Here is a 23,114-nt window from a genome sequence, read left to right as displayed (position 1 = left end):
CACATTAGCTACATTTAAATGTTTTAGTAGCAGTTTTGTTCTTTTTACGCTCAGACCATCTGTTTGTTCTTTCCTGGGGCTGTTTCTGTTTAACTGCATCTAACTGCTTGACCGTGTGCGGTTTATCATCTTTTGTCATATGTTTAATCTGGCGTTTCATTTTCCCTGCTGCTCTGCAGATATTTATTGCTTTCTCCAGCATGAGATCAACTTCTCTCAAAAGCCGTTCTCTCAGAGTGTCATTTGCGATTCTACAAATTATTCTATCTTGGATGAGTGATTCTTTAAGCTCTCCAAATTCACATGGTTTAGCTCATTTTCTCAGCTCAGTTACGTACTGACTAATGTTGTCACTGCCATGCATGCACGTAAAAAATCGGTATCTTTCATGTGTGATGATTTTCTTAGGGCTGTACTTGGCTTCGAATTTTTCCATTATTTCTTTCATGTCATTTTGTTTCTCATCGCTTTCCAATGTGAATGTGCTATAGACTTCGAGGGACTCTTCTGCTGCGTGAAGAAAGATGGAAGACTATACCTGAGGGTCTTTTTTATCGCTGCCCGTTGCTGTGAGGTACAGCTTGAATTGCTGCCGGAACCTCCTCCAGTTTTTGGCGAGATTGCCCTCCAAACTGAGCTCTGTCGGTGGTTTCAGAACTGTCATTGTTGCGTTTAGTTTACTTCTGACTCCATGGCCGGGATTTTCCGGCCCTGTCATGGCCGGGATCCGCCGCGGGTGAAGTGGTGCCCCAGCCAGAAGTCCATTGACTTGTAGCTGGACCGGAAGATCAAGGTGGCAGGAGGGTGTGGATAATCCCGCCGCATATCTTTTTTTTGTTTCAATGATGCACACAGGTCATCGACATTGTAGCTGAGCTAACTTTATTAATAACACATTTTCCTAACATAAACACATATCTGCAGTTACTGAATTCTATCAAGACATATGCTATCTGACCTTCAACCCCCCAGGTCAGGTGACCTCCTATTTAGTACAGAACACCGTATAGTATCTAATACTGGAGTTCACTATTACTATCAATTATTATCATGACAGTGGTGGGGGGTGGTTTGGTGGATTGCAAAATACAAGGCTGACACATTTGCAACCATTTTTAGCCAAAGTACCAAGCAAATTATTCTTTTTGCCCTGTTTCTGAGCTCCCTACCATCACAACTCCCAGTTTTCAGTTCATTCAATTCACTATATGTAACATCAGGAAATGACTGCATGCTCTGGGCATAGTAAAGGCTATGTGCCCTGACGACATTCTAGATGTAGTGATGTAACGTACTCCAGGAATAGCTGTGACCTCACCCTCATTAAACTTTTCCAGTTGAAAATTGGTGTCTACCTGACAATTGTGGAAACGTGCTGAGGTATGACCAGTCCACAAAAAGCAGGGCAAATTTAACTCAGTGAATTAACACCCCATTGGTCTGCTTCAGATTATCAGCAAAGTGATGGAAGGAGTCATCTACAGTACTGTCAAGGGGCTCTTACTCATCAAAACCTGCTCACTGAAGTTCAATTTGGGTTCCACCAAGATCACATGGCTCCAGACCTCATTACAGCCTTGATCCAAACATGGATAAAATAATCTAATTCCAAAGACGAGGTGACTTCAAGACAGCATTTGACTGAGTGTGGCATCAAGGAGCCCAAGCAAAATTGAAGTCAGTGAGGATTGGGGAAAAAATCTCCACTGGCTTGAGTCATACCTGGTCTTAGAGAATGGGTGGTCTTATATATAATTTTATAAGTTACTACTCAAAGTGATAGGATTCAAAACATTTATCGTTGATGTTCATAGGAATTAAGTACACAGTAATAACTATAATTAACAATAATTAAGCATGCATTTCCAGCAATACCTTGACAATACTAGAAAATAAAAATACATTCAGTTTCAAGCTCTTGTACTTTAAAGGCTGATCAGGCTTCATCAAACTCTCAGGTATCTCTCTCACACTCACTCATATCTTTTTCCCAGTGTGAATTCACTCGTTTCATCACATTATCTCCTTAAATTAGCTGATATGTCCATTCTCTCCACCACTGGCATACCGTGGCTGCAGTGTGCATTATTTACAGGTGAGTGGGGGTCACAGGGTGAATGACGTGGAGGGTGGGGGTGGTCAGCATCAAGGGCGGGAGTTGGCTCTCAGTGGGCACCCCTTCCCGATGCAGGGGCCCTCGATCAAGGACTGAGTGTCTTTGAACAAGGGATCCCCCAGGAGTCCACAAGCAACCCCGCATGGATTTGTTTCTTGTGCTCCCCTCATGGCGTGCCCCCTGCTTGCTGCTGGGTTAATACTAGCAATAGTAGGATGAGGCCCTCAACTGGGCATTAATTGCCCACTTAAGGGCCTCAGTTGACAACTCGGTGGGAAGGCTGTCCACGAGTCTTCGTGCCACAGACTTAATCAGGGTGGAGGCAGGAAGATGGTGGAGGCCCCACCTGCCACTCTCTTGCCTAATTAAATGACCCCCACCACCAAACTCACCGTAGGGGAGGGCAGTATATTTGCCCATAGAGTCATTTCCAGCGCAGAAGGAGGCCATTTGGCCCATTGAATCCTTGCTGGCTCTTCATGGTGGAATCCAGTCAGTCCCACTCCTCCACTTGATCCCCACAGCTCTGCAAGTTTATTTCCTTCAAGTGCCCATCCAATTTCCTTTTGAAAATCCTTGTTTCCACTTCTAACACCCTCATGAATGGCAAGTTCTAGGTCATAACTATTTGCTTCGTAAAAAATTATCCCTCACAATCCCCTGCATCTCTTGGCCAAAAATCTTAAACCTGTATCCCCTAGTCATTGTACCATCAGCTAATGTGAAACGTTTTCCTTTGTCTACCTTATCTAATCCTGCCATAATTTTGTACACCTCTATCAAATCTCCCCTCAATCTCCCAAACCCCATCCTTACTTTCCAACCTAACCTTGTAACTAAAATCCCTCATCCTTGGAACCATTCTGGTGAATCTCCTCTGCATCCTCTCAAGCTCCTTCATATCTTTCCTAAAGTGTGGTAACCAGAACTGGAAGCAATACTCTGGTTGGGGCTTAACCAGAGCTTTTGCAAAGGTTCAGTATGCTTCCTTGCTTTTGTACTCAATGCCTCTATTTACAAAGCCCAAGATCCCATATGCTTTGCTAACTACCTTCAAAGATCAATGCACATGAACCCCCAGGTCCCTCTGTTCCTACTCTTTAGAATTGTGCCAATATATCTACATTGCCTCTTCCTAGCCCTTCTGCCAAAATGCATCACCTCACAGTTGTCTTTGTTAAATTCCACCTGCCACTTTTCCACCCAATCTGTTAGCCTATCTATGTCCTGTTGCATGCAATTCGCATCTTCCTCACTGTTGCCATTCCTCCAAGCTTGGTATCATCTGCAATTTTGAAATTTTACTTTGTATTCCAAGATCCAAGTCATTTATATATAGCAAAAAAGGCAGTGATCCTAGCATTGACCCCACGGAACACTGTCTACCACCCTCCAGTCCAAAAAGCAACCATTTACCACGGTTTGCTGCTTTCTGTCCTTAAGCCATTTTTAAAAATCCAATTGAATGCAGACCCTCCTATTCATGAACCTCAATTTTGTCAGCCAGCCTTTTATGTGGTACCTTGCCAAATGCTTCCTTAAAATCTAAATAGACAACATCCACCATAGTCCCTTTATCAACCTTCTCTTCTGCTTCATCAAAAATTCAATTAGATTAGTCAAGCATGACCTGCCTTTTACCAATCTGTGCTGGCTCTCCTTAATTAATTCAAACCTCTCCAAGTGCCTGTTGATTGTTTTCCCTCATTAAGAATTTCAAAACATTAGCTACCACTGATTTCGGCTGACCGGCCTATAGTTGCTAGGACAGTCCTTACATCCTTTCTTGAATAAGGATGTCACATTTGCTACTTTCCAGTCTTATCTTCTCCCATATCTAAGCAAGCTTGAAAAATTAAGGCAAGTCCTTTTGTTATCTCCACCACAACTTCCTTTAGCAATTTGAGATGCAAGCCATCCAGACCTGGTGACTTATCTACACTAAGCATAGCCAGCCTTTCCAGTACCTCCTCCATTCGAATTTTCACACTATCTTTTGCCTCCAATATCTCTGCTTCTGCCGATAGTTTGTCAGATCCCTCTTCATTAGTAAACACTGATGCAAAGAACTCATTAATTATTCTAGCTTGCCTTGCCACTCCAAGCATACATCATCCTCTTTGTCTCTAATAGGACCCACTCCACCTCTTGCTACCCATTTACTGTTTGCATGCTGGTAGAAGATTTTTTGCTTCCCTTTTATGTTGATTGTCATTCTATTCTCATTCTTTCCCTTTGCCAGCCTTATTTTCCTCTTCATCTCCTCTCTCAACCTGTTGGGCAGAATTTTTCCGTTGGCGAGCTGGGGGTGGGGCCCGCTAGCCAATGCGAAAATGATGTGGGATGTCGTCAGGGGAACCCCCAACGTCATTCCGCCCCATTTAAATATTCAGGAAGGCGGGTGGACAGCGAAATCAGCTGTCTGCCTGCCGACCTGTCAATGGCCAATTGAGGCCATTGACAGGATTATTAAGCCAATTAAAGGCCCTGCCCATCCAACCTTAAGGCTGGCGGGCAGGCCAGGAGTCCCAGCAGGCTTCTGAAAAAACATAAAACCTCATCCACTGGCGGGATGAGGTTTCATGTCTGTTTTAAAAAAGTTTAATAAAGTTTTTGTCATATTTATTAACATGTCCCATCTTGTGTGACATTGTCACATGAGGGGGACATGTTAATAATTTTTTTATTTTTCTATTTTTGAAGTTTGAAACACTGTCAGTGATTTCCCTGAGACAGCACTTAGTCTCAGGGAGCAGTGCGCTCTTTCGTGCACATGCGCGAAAGAGAGCACTCTGACAGTTGGGGAATCCCTCCCCCCGCACAGGAAGCGCATAGCGCTTCCCGTCGGGCGGCCGGCTGGGCGGGCCTTAATTGGCCCGCCCACTTAAAATGGTGGCCGGGCCCGTTTCGGCGGCGGCAATCGGCTGCCCGCCCACCACCGAGCCATTGGGGCCTGCCCGCCCATCAAGGGCAAAATTCTGCCCGTTGTATTTGACTTGTTTTTCAGTTGAAGAATTCACCTGACAGGCATCATACACCCTCCTTTTCTGTTTCATCATAATCTCTATCTCCCTCGTTATCCAAGGATCCCTGTTTTTAGCTCCCTTACCTCTACTTGAAGCATCTATTCCTTAAAGATCACCCATTGTTCCATTGCCTTTTTTCCTGTCAGTCTCTCAGTCCATTTTATTCTGGCTAGATCCCTTCTCGTTGAAATTAGCTCTCTTCTGATTTAGAAATTCTATATTAGATTGTTCCTTCTCTTCTGCATAACTAATTTGAACCTTATGACTTAAAATGACACAATGATCATTCTTATCTAAATGTTCCCCCACAGATACTTGTTTAATTTGGCCCACCACATTTCTCAGCACCAGATTCAGCAATGCCTCCTTTCTAGTGGGGTCGAGAACATACTGATCAAGGAGGTTCTCTTGAACACATTTCAGAAATTCGTCCCCCTCCTTACCCTTTACACTAACATATTTCCAATCAATATTTGGGTAATTAAGTCCCCCAGTATCACCACTCTATAGTTTTGTACATCTCTGTGGTTCCTCTGCAGATTTGTTCATGTCTCTCTTTCACTATTTGAAGGCTTATAGAATATCCCAAGTAGTGTAATCTTACCTTTTTTTTGCTTCTCAACTCTAACCAAATAGACTTTATCCTTACCCCCTCAAAGTTATCCCCTCTTTCCAACACTACAAAGCCTTCCCTAATCAGTACTGCCACCCCAGCTCCCTTTCTTCCTTCTCTATCTTTTCTGAACATTTTATATCCATGTACATTAAGCACCCAGTCAGTCCTCACCATTTTTAAGCCACATTTTCATTATTGCCACAACATCACATTCCCACACTACTATTTGTGCTTGTAGCTCAACAGCCTTATTCACAAAACCTTGTGCGTTTACATACATTCATTGCAGCCAAGCTGGCACTCTAACCACATATAATGGTTGCCGAACGTCAAATCAAATGCTCCATTATGCATGAAATTTGTCCTTATAAAGATTTTATATCCATTATGGCAATGGAGAAAGGAGGCACAATTTCTATAACAGCATCTCTGTAAGCTGGCAATAAAATGGGCCGAGAAATGGGGAAAATGGTGGCTGCGTCAGTTGATGGCCTTAATGTTATTCTGAATCTTCTGCCTTTGGAGAAAAGAACAGTAATATTCTACCTTAATTTTAACACCCACTGCTTGTTAAGCAAGGACCTATTATTGACAATACAGATCGTTGGTGTTTTCTGTTCGGTGCAATGAATCATTTATACCAGGACTGGGAGCTTGTTCACATTATGCAAACGAATCTCCCGATGCTAAACTAGGTTGGGTTAGTGCACTAGCACTTGGGTAGGAGTTAATACAGCCCAAATAATACCTGACTGGGAAATATGCGCTATTGCACCTTGGGAACTAGGCATGCTGGTGAGCTTTACAGCTGCAATATGTGTTGTCCTGCATCAGTACAGGGGATGGGGAGCAATATGGAAATCAAGGATTTATAGACACTTCTGACCAAAGGAAGCTTCTACAGTAAATTCCTCAATGATCACTGCTATATATAAAAGCCTGATTAACCACTATGTTGAACTGTTCTTCAGAGGTCGCTCCAATCACAGTTTTTAATATTGTATGTCATTCTGCATGAACAAAGGCCTACCAGGGTGATTAAAAGGGCAGTATTGCCTGAACGGCTACACCTGCCAAAATGCCACTAACCATAATATTGCTAAGACTCAGCAACAACAACTTACATTTATATCACACTTTTAATATAGCAAATCATCCCAAGGTGCTTCATAGGAGCATTATCAGGCAAAATTTGACACCAAAATACAGAGGGACATGTTAAGACAGATGATAAAATAGCTTTGAACAAAGAAGTAGATTTTCAGGAGTGTCTTAGAGGAGGAGAGGGAGGTAGCAAGGTGTAGATGTCCAGGGGGTTAATGTTAGAGCTTAAAGAGAGACAAAGGGCAAAATTTTTCACTCGCTGGGCGGTTGCGCGCCCCACCTGCTCGAGCGTGAAATGACGTGGGTTGATGTCGGCTGAGTGTGTCGATGTCAACACGCAGTCATGCGATATTTCGGTCGGTGGGCGCGCGCAGGAGTCGGTAGCGCGCCCGCTGACAATTAAAAGGCCTGTTAAGGCCATTAAGCAATAAATTAACTTAAAATTTTCACTGCCCTTCCAACCTTACGGTTGGCGGGCAAGCGAAAAGGTTTTGGAAACCTCATCCGGAGGTGGGATGAGGTTTCCAAAAGCAAATAAAAATAAAATGAATGTTTGAAAATTTAATTAATAACATGCCCCTGCTCGTGTGACAGAGGCACATGAGGGCACATGTTTCATCACATTGTTATTTTCTTTTTTTTTGTTATAATTCCTCATCTCCCTGAGGCAGCTCTGTGCCTCAAGGAGATTATGATGCGCTCACTCGCGTGCATGCGTGAAGTTTGCGCTTGCCCCGCTCGCCCTCCTCTCCCCTGCCCACAAAGGCAGCACTGATGCTCGCATTTCACGCTGGGCGGTCTTTAATCGGCCTGCCAGTGTGAAATTGCCTTCCGGCCTCGATCGCAGATGGCAGTCGGCTTCCCGGTCGCTCCCGCCCGCCCCCGCCAAGGCCGCCCGACATGGGTGAAATTCTGCCCGTAGGAAATCAGAGGAGCACAACAGGCCAGAGCTAGAGAATGTAGAGTTCTCAAAATGTTTTAAGGCTGGGCGAGGTTACAGAGATAGGGAAAGGGTGAGGTCATGGAAGAATTGTAACAGAAGGTTGCGAATTTTAAAGCTGAAGCATTCTGGACAAGGAACCAATGTAGGTAAGCGAATGCAGGGGTGATAGGTGAATGGAACTTGGTGTGAGTCAGGATATGGAAGTTTATGTAGGGTGGAAGATTGGTGGTTAGGAGAACCTGTGATTAGAACTGGCTCACTTACCTGAGAACAACCATAAAGAAGTCTTTCCTAAAGGTTTTGTTTAGCAGAGAGTCAGATGCAGGTCTGGACCATTTGCTGCAAATATAATTTCAGATTGCTATGTACAGTAATGGCCAGCTATGATATGAAACTTGACTGCATTTCTTGTGGGCATGATACAGTCTTAACATCTCTTAATGACACCTCATGCAGCATCTCCACTTTGAGGGACATCAACTAGGGATTCAGGTGAAGGGCTTCTCTGTCGATTGTCTGCAGAAATTATGCCTGCAGTTAGAGTCCCCATTTCCTTCATTTTCTTCCCTGCCTTTTCAGCTTTGCTAAAGGCTGTCAGTCGGATGAATTATCTTCTGAATCTCTCCAAAGCTTTTCAGAATTCATTTCCCTCAACTGTGATGCACCATTTTAATTGCACCATCCTTTTAAATTTAACTGGCATGCGATTTTCCTCTCCCAATCCTCGTGTGTTTCTAGACTTGCATTTTGACTATGAGCATTTATGAAAGTTAGCTAACTCTGGAGAACTGAGTGTCACTACCATGTTACTTTTCAGGCCGCAGTTACACAGTTCTCAGCCATTTAAGGGTAAACATTTGTCTGGGTCCTTCTTTGAAATTGGTTCTCTGGGGTCATTAGCATATTCAGTGGAAGCTTCTGGCGCTGGGCATGTTTCCATAGGCAGCTCAGCAGACAGCAAGTGTCATTTTGGGGTTTCCTGCCTTCCCAGCAGGGGCCAACAGATGGGTCCTGGGGGAGGGTTGGTGCAGGTTCCAGTGTGGAGGACAACAATAATACTTGTGGAATTGGGGGAGCATTCTTGTTCCTCCTGGTCCATTGAAAGTTTGCCTTTTTTAACATTTTTTACACTTGCTTGTGGGGTCCAGTGAAGAATCCTGTCTGGCGCAGGCTTGATGCCTGCTTGGCTCATCGTGGACACGTTTTGAAAAGGAGTCCTTCAACAGGGATGTGGTCGCTCATTGAAGTATTCAAGGTGCCTAATGCCTTTCTTAGATGTCTGCTTGGGTGGTCTGAAAAATAGGGCCCCACAGATTTAACCACAAAACCAATGGCTATGCAGATTAGACACAGGCCATTCCACTGCTAAACTGGTATGCTTTGTGTCTGCTTTACGCCCAAAAAATGGTACAATGCATTGTATTTCTAACCGTTAGAAATATCTTACTCTCTAGACTAGGATAGGCTGCAGTATCACTGGAGTTACACTCTGAGCAGCTTGGTAATGCTAAGCGATGTTACATATATCAGTGTTATGATGGGTCCCCGGGTGAGGCCCCCCAATTTGTTGAATTTCTGAATAGGATCCCAATTTTGTTATGCCCCTGGGTGAGGAGGACTGAGCTGGCTCCCCTTCTTTATTCAACCCACTTGGTTGGCCGCAACAAGGTTAATCTTGAGTCAAAGAAACAGTAAGTTAATCAGTTACTAAAAACCTGAGAAAAATAATAAAAAGACAACACAACACACATACACACAGATCAGAAATGAGAAGTTGAGTTCAAATAAAAGTTAAAAAAGATATACAAATCAGCCTTTAGCTTGTCCATGAGACGTAGATGGCAAAATGTTACAGCTGTTAAGTTGGGTGATTCCGATGAGCTGACTTTGGCAGTTTTGCAGTTGGCTTGGAGACACTTGGTTCTGCAGGTTGAAGAGTCTGTCCTATTTCTTTTTTGATTGTGTCTTCTGCTGAGCCTTGCCTCTAGCAATAGAGAGAGAGAGAGAGAGAGGTGGGGGGGGTGGGTGGGTGGTGGGTGGGTGGTGGTGCTTTGCCTTCAACTGCACGATGACTAGTTGGTCTTCTTGTTGCTGTCATATTCACAGCACACTACAGTAATAAACATTATTATATAAACAATGACAAACTCATACAACTTGCCATTCAAAATATCCTCATAAATTTTGAAATCCTGTGTCACAGTTTGATGCACTAACTGTCAGAAATTACGGGCAGTAATTTAATCCCAACCTTTCACTGCCAAACACACTATTCATCCTTCATTCTGATCGTATATGCTACCCTATGAATCCCCCGCGTTGGATAACTGCTTCATGATGCATTGCGAGCCACTCAGTGTCTTTTATGAAATTAAGTACTGAATTAATTGTTGGGTTGCGTAATCGATTATTTCACCCACAGGAAGAAGTCAAATAAATTTCCTTCCTCAGACTGAGGAGCCTGCCCGATTTCCTTCTGCTGAGCCTTACCTCCAGCAATAGGGAGGGGAGGGACTTTCCTTGCAACTGCAGGATGACTAGTTGGTCTTCTTCTTGCTGTCACATACACAGCACACTAGCACACTGCTCTGCAGTTAGCTTTTTAACCCATTTTCCCCTGTGTATTCCTGTAAAGGAAAGAAAAAATGCCTTGCGCCCAGAGTCTGCTTTCTTTGATATCCGACTATTTTACACATTCTGAGATATAAATCAACAGGAGATAGATCTTAGATGATTGCTGAGATGCAGTAATCAGTCTTTTGTCTCTGCAACCACAGGAGATTAAAGTTCAGTCATTTGCATCTTTTGCATGTGCGCGAAACAGTGCAGAAATCACCCTGAGGCATGGAGCTACCTCAGGGAGTTTAATTTCATTATTAAAAATTTTAATAAAGAAAGAAAAAAAATTTTCAGACATACCCCCTCATGTGACAGTGTCAAATGAGCTGGGGCATGTCAATGAATTTTAATGGAAAAATGTATTTGATTTATAAATCCTTCATGAAACCTCATCCCGCCCGTGGATAAGGTTTCATGATAAATGTGAAGGCTGCCTGGGCTCCTCGCCTGCCCACCAACCTTAAGGTTGGACGGGCAGCTCAGTTAATCGTTTTAATTAGTTTTTAAATGGCCTTAACAGACCTTCGACAGTTTGGCGGGCGCACAGCTGACTCCGGTGCATGCCTGCTGAACTGAAGATCGGAATGACGCGTGGTGACGTCAGGACACACGCCGGACGTCACCGCGTGTCATTTTACACATCGGCGAGAGGGGCCCACCCCTGGAAGCCGACCCAAAGATTATGGCCACAAGTCTTCCTTCAAAAGTTCAATATATCCATAAGTAATTTCTGGGTGTAATCGGCTTTTCATAACGTTAGTTAAATATTTATTAAGTTACTGAATGATGCAGCTTTATCACACATAAGTCAGGATTCATTGGCAAACATAGGTGATTGCATGTGGAAAACACAAAGCTGAAAATGCACATGAAGAAAGAAATTTATTTGACTTCTTCCTGTGGGTGAAATAATCGACTACGCAACCCAACAATTAATTCAGCACTTAATTTCATAGAAGACGCTGATTGACTTGCAATGCATCATGAAGCAGCAATCCAATGCAGGGATTCATAGGCTAACATATATGATCAGGATGAAGTACAAATAATGTGTTTGGCAGTGAAAGGTTGGGATCAAATTACTGCCGATAATTTCCGACAGTTAGTGCATCAAACTGTGACATAGGGGAGAATTTTTGGCTCAGCAAGCGGGGGTGCGGCCTGCTTGCTGATGTGTAAAATTATGCAGGGTGACGTTGGGTGTGCGTCCCGATGTCACTGCTCATCATTTAGATTTTCAGTTTGGCCGGCGCGCAGCGGAGTTGGCTGTGCGCCCGCCGAACTATCAAAGGCTTGTTAAGGCCATTAATTAACTAATTAAGGCTATTGAGAAAGGGTCCCCCTTGTCCTCACTTATCACCCCACCAGCCTCCGCATTCAAAGGATCATCCTCCGCCATTTCCGCCAACTCCAGCATGATGCCACCACTAAACACATCTTCCCTTCACCCCCCCTGGCGGCACTCCGTAGGGATCGTTCCCTCTGGGACACCCTGGTCCACTCCTCCATCACCCCCTACTCCTCAAGCCCCACCTATGGCACCTCCCCATGCCCACGCAGAAGATGCAACACCTTCCCCTTCACTTCCTCTCTCCTCACCGTCCAAGGGTCCAAACACTCCTTTCAAGTGAAGCAGCATTTCACTTGCATTTCCCCTAACTTAGTCTACTGCATTCGTTGCTCCCAATGCGGTCTCCTCTACATTGGAGAGACCAAACGCAAACTGGGCGACCGCTTTGCAGAACACCTGCGGTCTGTCCGCAAGAAAGACCCAAACCTCCCTGTCGCTTGCCATTTTAACACTCCACCCTGCTCTCTTGCCCGCATGTCTGTCCTTGGCTTCCTGCATTGTTCCAGTGAAGCTCAACGCAAACTGGAGGAACAGCACCTCATCTTCCGACTAGGCACTTTACAGCCTTCCGGGCTGAATATTGAATTCAACAACTTTAGATCTTGAACTCCCCCTCCCCCCATCCCCACCCCGTTTCTTCCCCCTCCCCCTTTTTTTTCCAATAATTTATATAGATTCTTCTTTTCCCACCTATTTCCATTATTTTTAAATCTACAACTAATACCTTGTTAGTCTTTCCACCCCACCCCCACTAGAGCTGTACCTTGAGTATCCTGCCATCCATTCTTAATTAGCACTTTTCTTAGATAATATCACCACCTTCAACACCTCTTTGATCCTTTTGTCTGTGACATCTTTTGATTATCTGCTCCTATCACTGCTTGCTTATCCCCACAACCACCCCACCCTCAACTTCTCTCTCCCCCCGCCCCCCACCTTAGACCAGCTTATATTTCACCTCTCTCCTAACTATACTTCAGTTCTGCCGAAGGGTCATGAGGACTCGAAACGTCAACTCTTTTCTTCTCCACCGATGCTGCCAGACCTGCTGAGTTTTTCCAGGCAATTCTGTTTTTCTATTGAGAAAGCTGCCCATCCAACCTTAAGGTTGGCGGGCAGGCGAAGAGCCCAGTCTGCCTTTACATTTTCCAAGGAACCTCAACCACAGGTGGGATGAGTTGTCATGAAGGGTTTATAATTTAAATACATTTTTTCATTAAAATTCATTGACATGTCCCAGCTCATGTGACACTGTCACATGAGGGGACATGTCTTAAATTTTTTCTTTTGCTTTATTAAAACTTTTAAAACTTAAAACTTATCTCCCTGAGGCACCTCTGTGCCTCAGGGAGATTTCTGCGCTCTTTCGCACGCATCCCGACTCAGGGAAGCCCTCCCCCGCCTGCACAGGGAGTGCTCAGCGCAAAATGGCGGCACGGACCCAATCGGGGGCACCGATCGGGTCTGTGTCCGCCCGCCCCTACCCCCGCACAAGCCCCCTGACGGGGATAAAATTCTCTCCATAGGATTTCAAAATTTATGAGGATATTTTGAATGGCATGATGTAAATGAGTTTGTCATTGTTTATATAATAATGTTTACTACTGAACATGACATTATAGTCGCAATCTGATAATATTATGTTGACATCTCAGATTGCTGTAAATTACTCCCATTGTTTTCCAACAATAGGAGAATGGTAAAATCAGGATTAAAATAAATAACAGAAAAATATGTTACCTAATAAAATGAATGCTAAATTTGCATGTTCTGTCAATTTTTGACTGCTTATTTTTCTTGTATTCTCTTTCCTGATTTTAGTGCATTTGTCCTTCTCCATTTAGGCCATCAAAACTCTCCTCTTTATCAATGTCCACAATAGTGGGCAGGCGACCTTTTTCAAAGCCATTGCTAATGTTACTCTAATGCCTCACACTGATGTGTATGAGCACAGTCTAGCGTGACTCATGCATATGTTCTTTAGCTACCTGTACTGTATAACTCTGCTCATTGTCTACCATTTTTGATCAGTTGTCGCTGACCGAGTGTTGCAGACTGGCACATTCCAAAGTCCAGGACTACTTGCTGAGGGATGCACTAAAGCTTGGGGCAGCCGCTGCAAAGGCACAATGGGGAAAGGTCGCTGTCTAAGACCTTTCTGCCATAGTGCACCGAGGGGCTGGGAACTGTTGAGAGCCCCTCGGGCTGTACGGCTCACAATGAATGTATGCATTGAATACTAATTGTATTATAATTGTATAGAAGCACCTCAGAGTGCGACATGATGTATGTTGATAATTCCAATACCATTGTCTGATTGTCTGCACTGACCATATTGAAATGATTGAAATATTCATTGATTGTATTGATGCACCTCGTGCTCCATGTGTAAAAGTTGAATCTGATTGTGCTTTTGTGATGGTGATTTTGAAATATTTTGTAATGTTCTTCCAGATATTTTATGAATAAAGTATATTTTTCAAAAAAAATAAAAATTTTTGATACAAGTAAGAAACTTTCTATGTGGGGTACCATGGGAAAAGACCAATGTGCTATCCAACCTTTTTATTTTTCAGGTCCTGTTTGCAACAGATGATTGGTTTGCAGCTGCAGAGAATCTTTTGAAGGTGAGTGCAAGGCTTCAAATGGTTCAATTTATTTTGCTAGTGGTGAATTAGGCTGTAAATTGAAGTGATCCATCTATTCTTTGTGAACAAGGCTCTTAAATTGAAATGCTTTTACATGTGTGTTTTGCTACAAATAATTCTAGGAAAAATATGAAGTTCAAAAATAAACCCCAGCCAATATGAACAACATGGGTATGATTCAAAACTTTAAAAATATTATAAATCAGGACTCACAAGTCATGTGCCTTGACAGAATTTTGAAATGATTGAAAAATGTCCACCTTTTTCTACACTGGTCTGTTAGAAATCCCTTTTTCGTTTTTTGGCATGCAGTGTTCACACACTACTTGAAGTCCTGAGGAAACGTTAAGTACAGAAACTCTGGTTCCTTCTGCTCAATAATAACTTCCATTTAAATAGCACCTTTAATGTAGAAAATGGCTCATGGCACTTTACAGAAGGGGGGAAAAATGGAAGCCAGGGAGAGTTGGAAGGTTTTATGGCGGATTTAGGCAGGGTTGAGATGACTGAAGGAACTGCTACCTATTGTAAGGGCATGGGAAACACTGGCATATAGAAGGCCAGAGTTGAAGGGATGAATTTAGGAACAGGATTAGGCCATTCAACCTCTTGAGCTATTTCCACCATTTAATTAGATTATGGATGATTTTATATCTTAACTCCATTGATCTGTTTAGTTCCTTATCGGTTAGTACCCTTGTCAAACAAAAACCTATCAATCTCAGTTTGTAATTTCTAATTGACCTAACCTCAGTAGCTTTTTTGAGACAGTTCAAGATTTTTACCGGTGAAGCCCAACGCAAACTGGAGGAACAGCACCTCACCTTCCGACTAGGCACTTTACAGCCTTCCAGACTGAATATTGAATTCAACAACTTTAGATCTTGAACTCCCTCCTCCATCCCCACCCCCTTTCCGTTTCTCCCCCCTCCCTTTTGTTTTTTCCAATAATTTATATAGATTTTTCTTTTCCCACCTATTTCCATTATTTTTAAATCTATACCTGTAATGCCCTGTCAGTCTTTCCACCCCACCCCCACTAGAGCTGTACCTTGAGTATCCTGCCATCCATTCTTAATTAGCACATTCTCTTAGATAATATCACCACCTTTAACACCTCTTTGTTCCTTTGTCTGTGACATCTTTTGATTATCTGCTCCTATCACTGCTTGCTTGTCCCTACAACCACACCCACCCCCCCCCAACTTCTCTCTCCCCCACCCCACCTTAAACCAGCTTATATTTCACCCCTCTCCTAATTTTACTCAGTTCTGTTGAAGGGTCATGAGGACTCGAAACGTTAACTCTTTTCTTCTCCGCCGATGCTGTCAGACCTGCTGAGTTTTTCCAGGTTTTTGTTCAAGATTTTTACTGTTGTGGAGAATGTGGGAAGGGGCAAAAATCTGGAAGAGGTTGTAATGTCAAGGAGGAATTTGAAGATGAGGTGGAAGTAAGTGGTTTTGGTGATGATGTAGGGTTTGAATATCAGTTCTAGGTTAAGTTGCATGTATATGTTCCACATGGCCTAATTCGGCTTAAATGGCCATGAGAGTGAGGGAGCGAGTGCCAAGAGAGACATGGCCAAAAGTTTTCAAGTTCATTTACCCCTCCTATAGAATCTTTAATCCATGGTGTGAGAGAACAGTTTATTTCCCCTGAACGTTCATTTGCTCATGTTCCTTATGACCACCTTCACAGTCCACCACCTTACTTAAGTCACTGTAGCTATATAAGGGTAAATTCACACTCTCAGCACTAAAGGCATATTGCATCCTCTTGGCTCACAGCCATGTATAAACTGAGGCACTCTTTAACACCATCTGACGCACAACAGTGTGTGTGGTAGCTGTGTTTTATAAGTCATAAAGGAGATACGCCAAAAACTGGAACCAGATCTGCAGACCAGTTTCAACATGGGTACCATTAGTTGCAATGGCTATAAAGGACACTACTACCCTGAATCTTTATGCAACTGGTTTATTTCATGTTGCTTCTGGGAACAGCAGTAATACATGTTAATCAGCTGTGCAAAGAAGTATCAAGCAAGTCACAGCTGTGTTGTTGACTAGAGCTAACCAATGTATCAACCTCCTCGTATATCCTCAGCACCAGCACAACACAACATTTGAATTTTACAGAGCAGCAGCATTCTTGAAAGAATGAGAAGTTATGGCACCTGCTTTGGATAAACTCCTCGATGGGAAAGGTTAATACTCACTGTATTTCAGCCTAGCTCAGATCAATAGCACCAAATCGTACACGTAAATGCTAATTTTCTGGGAAGCATTCATTTTGAAGCAGTCCACCGTACTACCTTTTTTTGACTAGAAAGGGAACCATCTGTGTGCATCCTGAGATATCAAGGCAGCTATAGCTGCACGATAACAACAACGTGTTTTCCTGGGATACTAGTTGAGAATTGATGCAAGAACATCCATTGAGCCACCAAAATCACCGCTAAACAGACTATTGGTGTTCTGAAGGTGTGCTTCATTTAGCTGGTTTTGGGTTGGGTTTGTAATCTCAAACATTTAAGTTCTCAATGATCTTGTTGTTGTGTCACATGCCGCATGATCACTTGCAATGAGGCCTTTTCAATGATGGCCCAGAGGTGGTAGAGGGAGATTCACAAGGGAAGCAGGTGGATGATTAACAAGAATATGAAAAGGATTCAGAGGACAAATCTTTTGTCAGCTGCAAGGGACTCTATACAGAATATCTTCTCATAATTATTAAGTCTGCCTTCTGCATTAATAGTCCCATCTCCATCACACACCCAACCATTCCACTTCTCACCCCTCCAATTCATTCATATGCCCATCACTAAAAAGCCATGTCTCTGAGCCTTTTGTGAAGGATTTGGCTATTGTTTCTGGGGAGCTGAAGCATAAGTGGGGCTTTTAACTCTCTGGATCTCCTTTGCTGCTGGAAGAGCAGCCTGTCTCTGCAACTTCCTTTCAGCTGTTCAACCGGTGGGAGGGCTGGTGTGCACTGCTCTCCTGAGAAATGGCATAGTCATGGGAGTGTATGCATATCAAGGCTCTTGTGCTGCTCAGCTAGTAATCTATAAGAAAGCAAACTGAATGGTATCAATACGATCAATGGTGCCATGAGGGATCCTTGAATGTACTCCAGCTCCTTGCATTGCACCCAAGGCTTCTATGGCTGCAGTCATAATTTCAGCCAACAGTAACTGCCTCCTCATTTTCCAACCTGACACTACATTCCCACTTGTTCTCCGTGTGTCATCTTGTGTACTCCCACTGGCTCACTAACCACCCCCCATCCCCAGCTGCTGAGGTTCATTTATGAGTGAGGAGATGCTGACGGGGCCCAAAAGCAGAGGGTTCAGGTGACCATGCGTCTTAATGTAGTATAGCTTGGAAGCACACAAAAAAAGGACTAAGCATGTGTAGATGCCTGGCAGAGTGCCAAATTTTACCCTGCATTTTCAGTACTAAGGATGAGGGGTTTCAAAATCTATTGAAATGACAGGTAACAGGGATGAAATTAGTTTTTGGCAGTGCCCAGTGTTGAAGGCAATGGAAAAGAAAGTCAGGCACGGTGTAAAATAGGCAGGAAGTTCGCCATCACCACATATATGTTCCAGGGTTTCCTCCTCATAGGAAGTGAGGTCAAAGGTACCTATGGCTGCTACTTATAGCTGATTTCCATCATTGTTTTATGAGCCACTTTCTTAAAGTAGACAGAGTGAATGCCCTCTGTTTGTCAACTTATGTAATGCATTCTAGCCACCAATCAACAAACCTTAACGGAGTGATCAGAGATGCATGAAACAAATACAGATCCTGTGAAGCTCCTGTTGGCTGTGAGTGAAAGTACAAGTATGAAAGTAGTTATTGTACCTGCTATATTATATTTTCTGGGTTTTATGCTACATATTCTGCTCTAATTCTCTATCAGAAACCACTTTGGTCTGTGGACCTCACTTCCAAGAGGTCCAGATTGTGCCTTTACCTGCCCAATACCTAGGTAAATGATGCTCAAGATTCAAATAGAAAACCCTTACCATTGTACACCAGCTCACTAGAATGTATCAGGTGCAGTCACATGATTCCACATTCTTTGGTCGGCAGATGCTCTATCAGACTAAAATGAAGGCTGCAAACCAATAAGCTTATTTAACAAACACAAGCTATTCAATAAAAAAACTGTGTAGCTATACTAAGTTACAAACATCACCATCCCTCAGAATACATATCAAATCAATTAAGACACGTCTACCTAAGCTTTCTATCAACATGTATTAAACCTGAAAATGGATGTACTACTTCTTACCGGGCAAACCCCTGGCCATGATGTTTTCTGTCAAAGTGATGACAGGCAATGATTGCTGTAGCCCCTTCTCACAGGTCTCTGATATGGCTGTCAGCTAACCAGCCCCCCAAGATTTTGGATGCCTAAAGTTTTGATTTGTTTCAAAAAATCACCCTGGCCTATTTTAAAACTCTTTGAAGATATGGCAGAACAAGTTACTTTAACAAACTAGGATATTTCATAACATAATTTTGGCTGTCCTTTATAGTATTCCATCACCGATGATGCTTGAGGAACAAGCCAGAAACCCCATATAATTCAGAAGCTTTGAAAAGTAAAGTTTGACCATTTAAACAAATAGTAGCTGACAGGCAGTACATCATTAGTGGAGGGGTGTGTGGGGTGGGGTGTGGTGGTTGGAAATCCACTAGCTCCTTCACAAAGCTGAGCTGAGGCTATGCTCAAGTAGACTGGTTGGGCCAAATGATCTGCTAAATATTTAAGGAGGGGGTGGCAATCCTAGGAGTGGTGAGGCCACTGAGCAGCCAGCAGTGGGGCAGGAGATTTTTGTGGGAGCAGGAGGAGTGTTCTTGTTAATGGGCGATTGAGAGCAGTTCCTATCATCCCTGCAAGGACCTTTGGTTAGGCCATTCGACATTCATATGATTTGATAGTGTGCGTACGAGCATGCTCCTCCATAGATATCTGAAAATTGTGCTGGGCACTACAACTGGCATACAGCCCCCACTTTAAATATTTGAACCAGGCTTCTGGCTGTTCCACAGTTAGATGCCTGTTCAAAATTTAAGCTGAATGGCCCTCAGTTGGCTAATGAGTGGTAGGTTTCTTTTAAAATTTTTGTTTGCCTACCCTGTCATTTTTACGCATGAACGTGGTGCGCTAGGCAGATGCACGCCACTCCAATGTCTGTGCATTTGATTGACATTAGCATTCAGAATCACCTATATACAAATCTTTGTTTGTCAGAAACTAGCCACAAAATCTTTGATGCATGTACAATATCCCCGTTGATACCCAACCAGGCAATTGGACTCCACACTAAATCAAATTGGCTGGCTCTTTCCTGTTTTGTCCTGAGAATATTAACCTCTCATATACTATAACCAGTAACAAGGACCAATAATCTTAATACAGTAATGAACGGCTAACTCACACCTCAATAGAAATTAATTATTGAAATATATTCTGTCAAATGTTCTTTATTGGCACTCATTGGTTCAACAAATTATCATAATTTATACATGAATCAGCTCCTAAGCCTCTAGTCTGCACACCTCCCTCCAAAGCAGTTTCTTTCCTCGTAGTGTGGGATGTTTGATTTATGTTGCATATAAGTGTGGGTGTTTAGAGGACAAATTTGTTTTTGCCAACGTGAATCATCATTGGAGTGAAGCAAAATGACTACCTTATAAACTAAAAAAAGTAATTGAATAGTGCTTTTTTTTTAGTTAGAATGCATTTTATATCATCCTCTGCAAGTGTTTATCTGGCAACAGTGGAGTGATCAGCATCCACAATCTGATTGGCTATGGTCTTAACTGAGAGTTGTCAGTTATGGAATTAGATTTTTTACACACAATTAAGCACACCATGTTGTATAGTAACAAGTAGTGTGGAAAGAAATTATGTTCTTGGGTAAGCCTGGATCCATGAAATATATGAAAAGTGCAATGGTACAATGATAAAATACCTTACGGTCTTCAGATAAAATATTTTCAGATTTCCAGCATCTGCACAATTTTGCTTTTGTGTCTGAAATTTCTTACAGTGTAAGGTAGAGGTAATGCAACCTGCTTTTCCTCATCTTGCCCCTAGCTATCTTATTGGGGATTTACCTTAGGACTTACAAAGATCTTGTTATCAACGAAAAACAAATTAGGTGAATATTTCATTATAACTAGTTCACCTTGTTTCTCATTATTAGTAGGGGTTAGGACCTTTTAGAAATCCATGCTTCATTAGTAGAAATCTAGTTGTCTCTCCCAAGTGACAATTTTTTTTTCAATCATGTGGAAAACAAACTAAAGCTAATGTTCTGAACCACAAGATATCACCGGTGAGGAAGGCCTTTTGAGCCATCTTAATCCATTCATCCAGACAATTCTGCACTACACATTGCTGCATCTAATTGTTTCCTAAATATTACCATAGCTTTTGCCCCCACCACCATAGCTGGGTGTTCATTCTGAGCATGCAAACCTCTTGGTGTAATCCTAACATTACTTTTTACTAGTTTGACAGATTGTTGTTGTTATTATGAGATTTATTTGCGAATGTCTTGATGCTCAGCATTGTTTCTGAATCATGCCCGTATAAAATAATTGCCCATGACTGCTCAGTAATGCTAAGTATACAAAGACCATGGAAAGGAGATAGCATTGTTCTGGCAAGTTTGTTTCACCTGTTTCTTAGCTCCATCCATTTTTTGCATTATTTTTCCCCTGGTGGTTCTACTTTTTCATTTTGTCTGTTTTTGTTCCTACGAGCATTATTACAGGCATGCAGTGTGCTAAGCATGATTCTACAAAATGCACTGAGATGACTGCCTAGTGAATCTGGAGCTGAACTTTGTGGCGGCTGGAGAGCCAGCGACAACCCTTCTAGGGAAGGCACGCTGCATCTTGTTCCACTCAGGCATTTCACAGGCCACCAGCGGGCCTTTCCTCGGGATCAGGACCCTGGGCTTAGAACTTCCACCTGCTGAGAGCTGCCGACCAATCAGAGGCCAACAGCTCTATTGAACAGCAGTGCCACAGGAGAGATGGTGGCTGCTGCCAGTATGAAACCTGCCTGAGGCCTAGGATCGTCGCTGAATCCCAGGCCACAGGTGAGTGTTGGTGGGAGTGGGCTTATGGGGTGAATAATCAAGGGGAGGGGGAGGAGAGGGGTCGGCAGCAAGTCAAGGGGAGTGGCTTCCAGTGGGGCCTCCCTTCCTGATAACAGGTCCCTCGGTCAAGCACTGAGTGCCTTTGAATGAGAGAACGCCCCTGCCATGGGAACCCGCAAGCAACCGTGCACAGGTTTGCTTGTGTGCTCCCTACATGGCTAGCTACCTCCCCACTCCACCCCACCTGGCGCTGGGTTAGTACCAGTGGTAGTGGGATGAGGCTCTTAATTGGGCATTAACTGCCCACCTAAGGGCCTCAATTGGCGATGGGACAGGAAGGCCATCCATGGGCCTTCCCGCCATGGACTTAATTGGGATTTAGGCGAGAAGATGGCAGGGTACCCTCTCGCCACCCTTCAGCCTGACTAAATGCCCCCACCATCACCAAACTTGACACGAGGGAGGCCCAATGTTCTGTCCCGATTGTTGATTTTGTTTTGCTCTCCTTCATGTAGTGATATGGGTGGGGGAACAGGATAATTTTCCACTTCTGTGGTTAGACATAAAAGCAATTACCTAGGTGGATTGCATCAAAGGAAATTTGGTAGGGAGGGCTGTGTGCTGGAATGGAATCTGCCTGATTTTAATCCACAGTTGTAAATATATGGGAATTAGGTGGGCCCTATTAAAAGTGTGTGAATCTCCCCATCTCACTATCCCTAGTTTTAGTCTGTGCATTCTGCTTGAGCAGTGATATATGTCTGAATACTAATGAGAAAATCTGCTGTGGGGCTTTCAATGTCCGCTTGAATCTCTGGAACAAGCCGACAGTTTGACATCTCCTATCTGAAGTACAATACAACTGGCAATGCAACATATTCTCAATTCTGTCTTGGGATGTCAGCAAATTCTGCGCTAAGCTGTGATGTCAAGCTTGAATCCTTCAAATACAGAGGTGAGATTTCACCTGTGTCACAATTCTCCATTAGGAAAAGGCTCACTAGGATGATTAGGATGAATTTCTGCAGCTTCTCCCCGTTATCCACTGTTGATGTTTTTCTGGGGTTTCCACAGCTCATCCATTGAAGTTTTGGCAGCTAATTTGGAGAACCCCTGTGTAAATTCATCCCCATTTGAGTAAAACCAAACTAATTTTATGTAGGATTCATGCAGGTGAGACTTGCATCCTAGTTTGGCTAGGTTTGAAATCAGATCCAAGGGCAATTGGCCCAGATTTCCACGGCATTGTGAAGATTCTGCGGACCTTTAAAACTGGTGGGTGGAACCTGGAAGTTTTTTTTAAAATCATTTACGGGATGTGGGCATTGCTGGTTAGGCCCGCGTTTGTTGCCCATCGCTAACTGCCCTTGGGAAGATGGTGGTGAGTTGTGGAAACCCCAGAAAAACATCAATAGGGGACAATGGGGAGAACACTGCAGAAATTAATCCTAAACATCCTAGAAGGTGGTGGTGAGCTGGCTTCTTGAACCGCTGCAGTCCCTGTGGTGTAGGTACACCCACAGTGCTGTTAGGGAGGGAGTTCCAGGATTTTGACCCAGTGACAG

At 43.3% G+C, this 23,114-nt stretch overlaps 1 protein-coding gene across 7 annotated transcripts in view; it reads left to right on the top strand.

Moving 5' to 3' along the window:
* The window catches only part of allc (allantoicase), a 68,884-nt gene that overhangs the window by 9,259 nt on the left and 36,511 nt on the right, over positions 1-23,114 (top strand). For all 7 annotated transcript variants that reach the window (XM_078541672.1, XM_078541671.1, XM_078541673.1 and 4 more), the window contains one exon: positions 14,352-14,402. In XM_078541672.1, coding sequence (XP_078397798.1) covers positions 14,352-14,402 — 51 coding nt within the window. The remainder of the gene's footprint in view (positions 1-14,351; positions 14,403-23,114) is intronic.

The sequence above is a fragment of the Cetorhinus maximus genome, chromosome 5 (genome assembly GCF_964194155.1).
Source record: "Cetorhinus maximus chromosome 5, sCetMax3.hap1.1, whole genome shotgun sequence".
Taxonomy (NCBI): domain Eukaryota; kingdom Metazoa; phylum Chordata; class Chondrichthyes; order Lamniformes; family Cetorhinidae; genus Cetorhinus; species Cetorhinus maximus.
The sequence above is the reverse complement of the archived record's forward strand: the minus strand, read 5'-3'. Positions and strand labels throughout refer to the sequence as shown.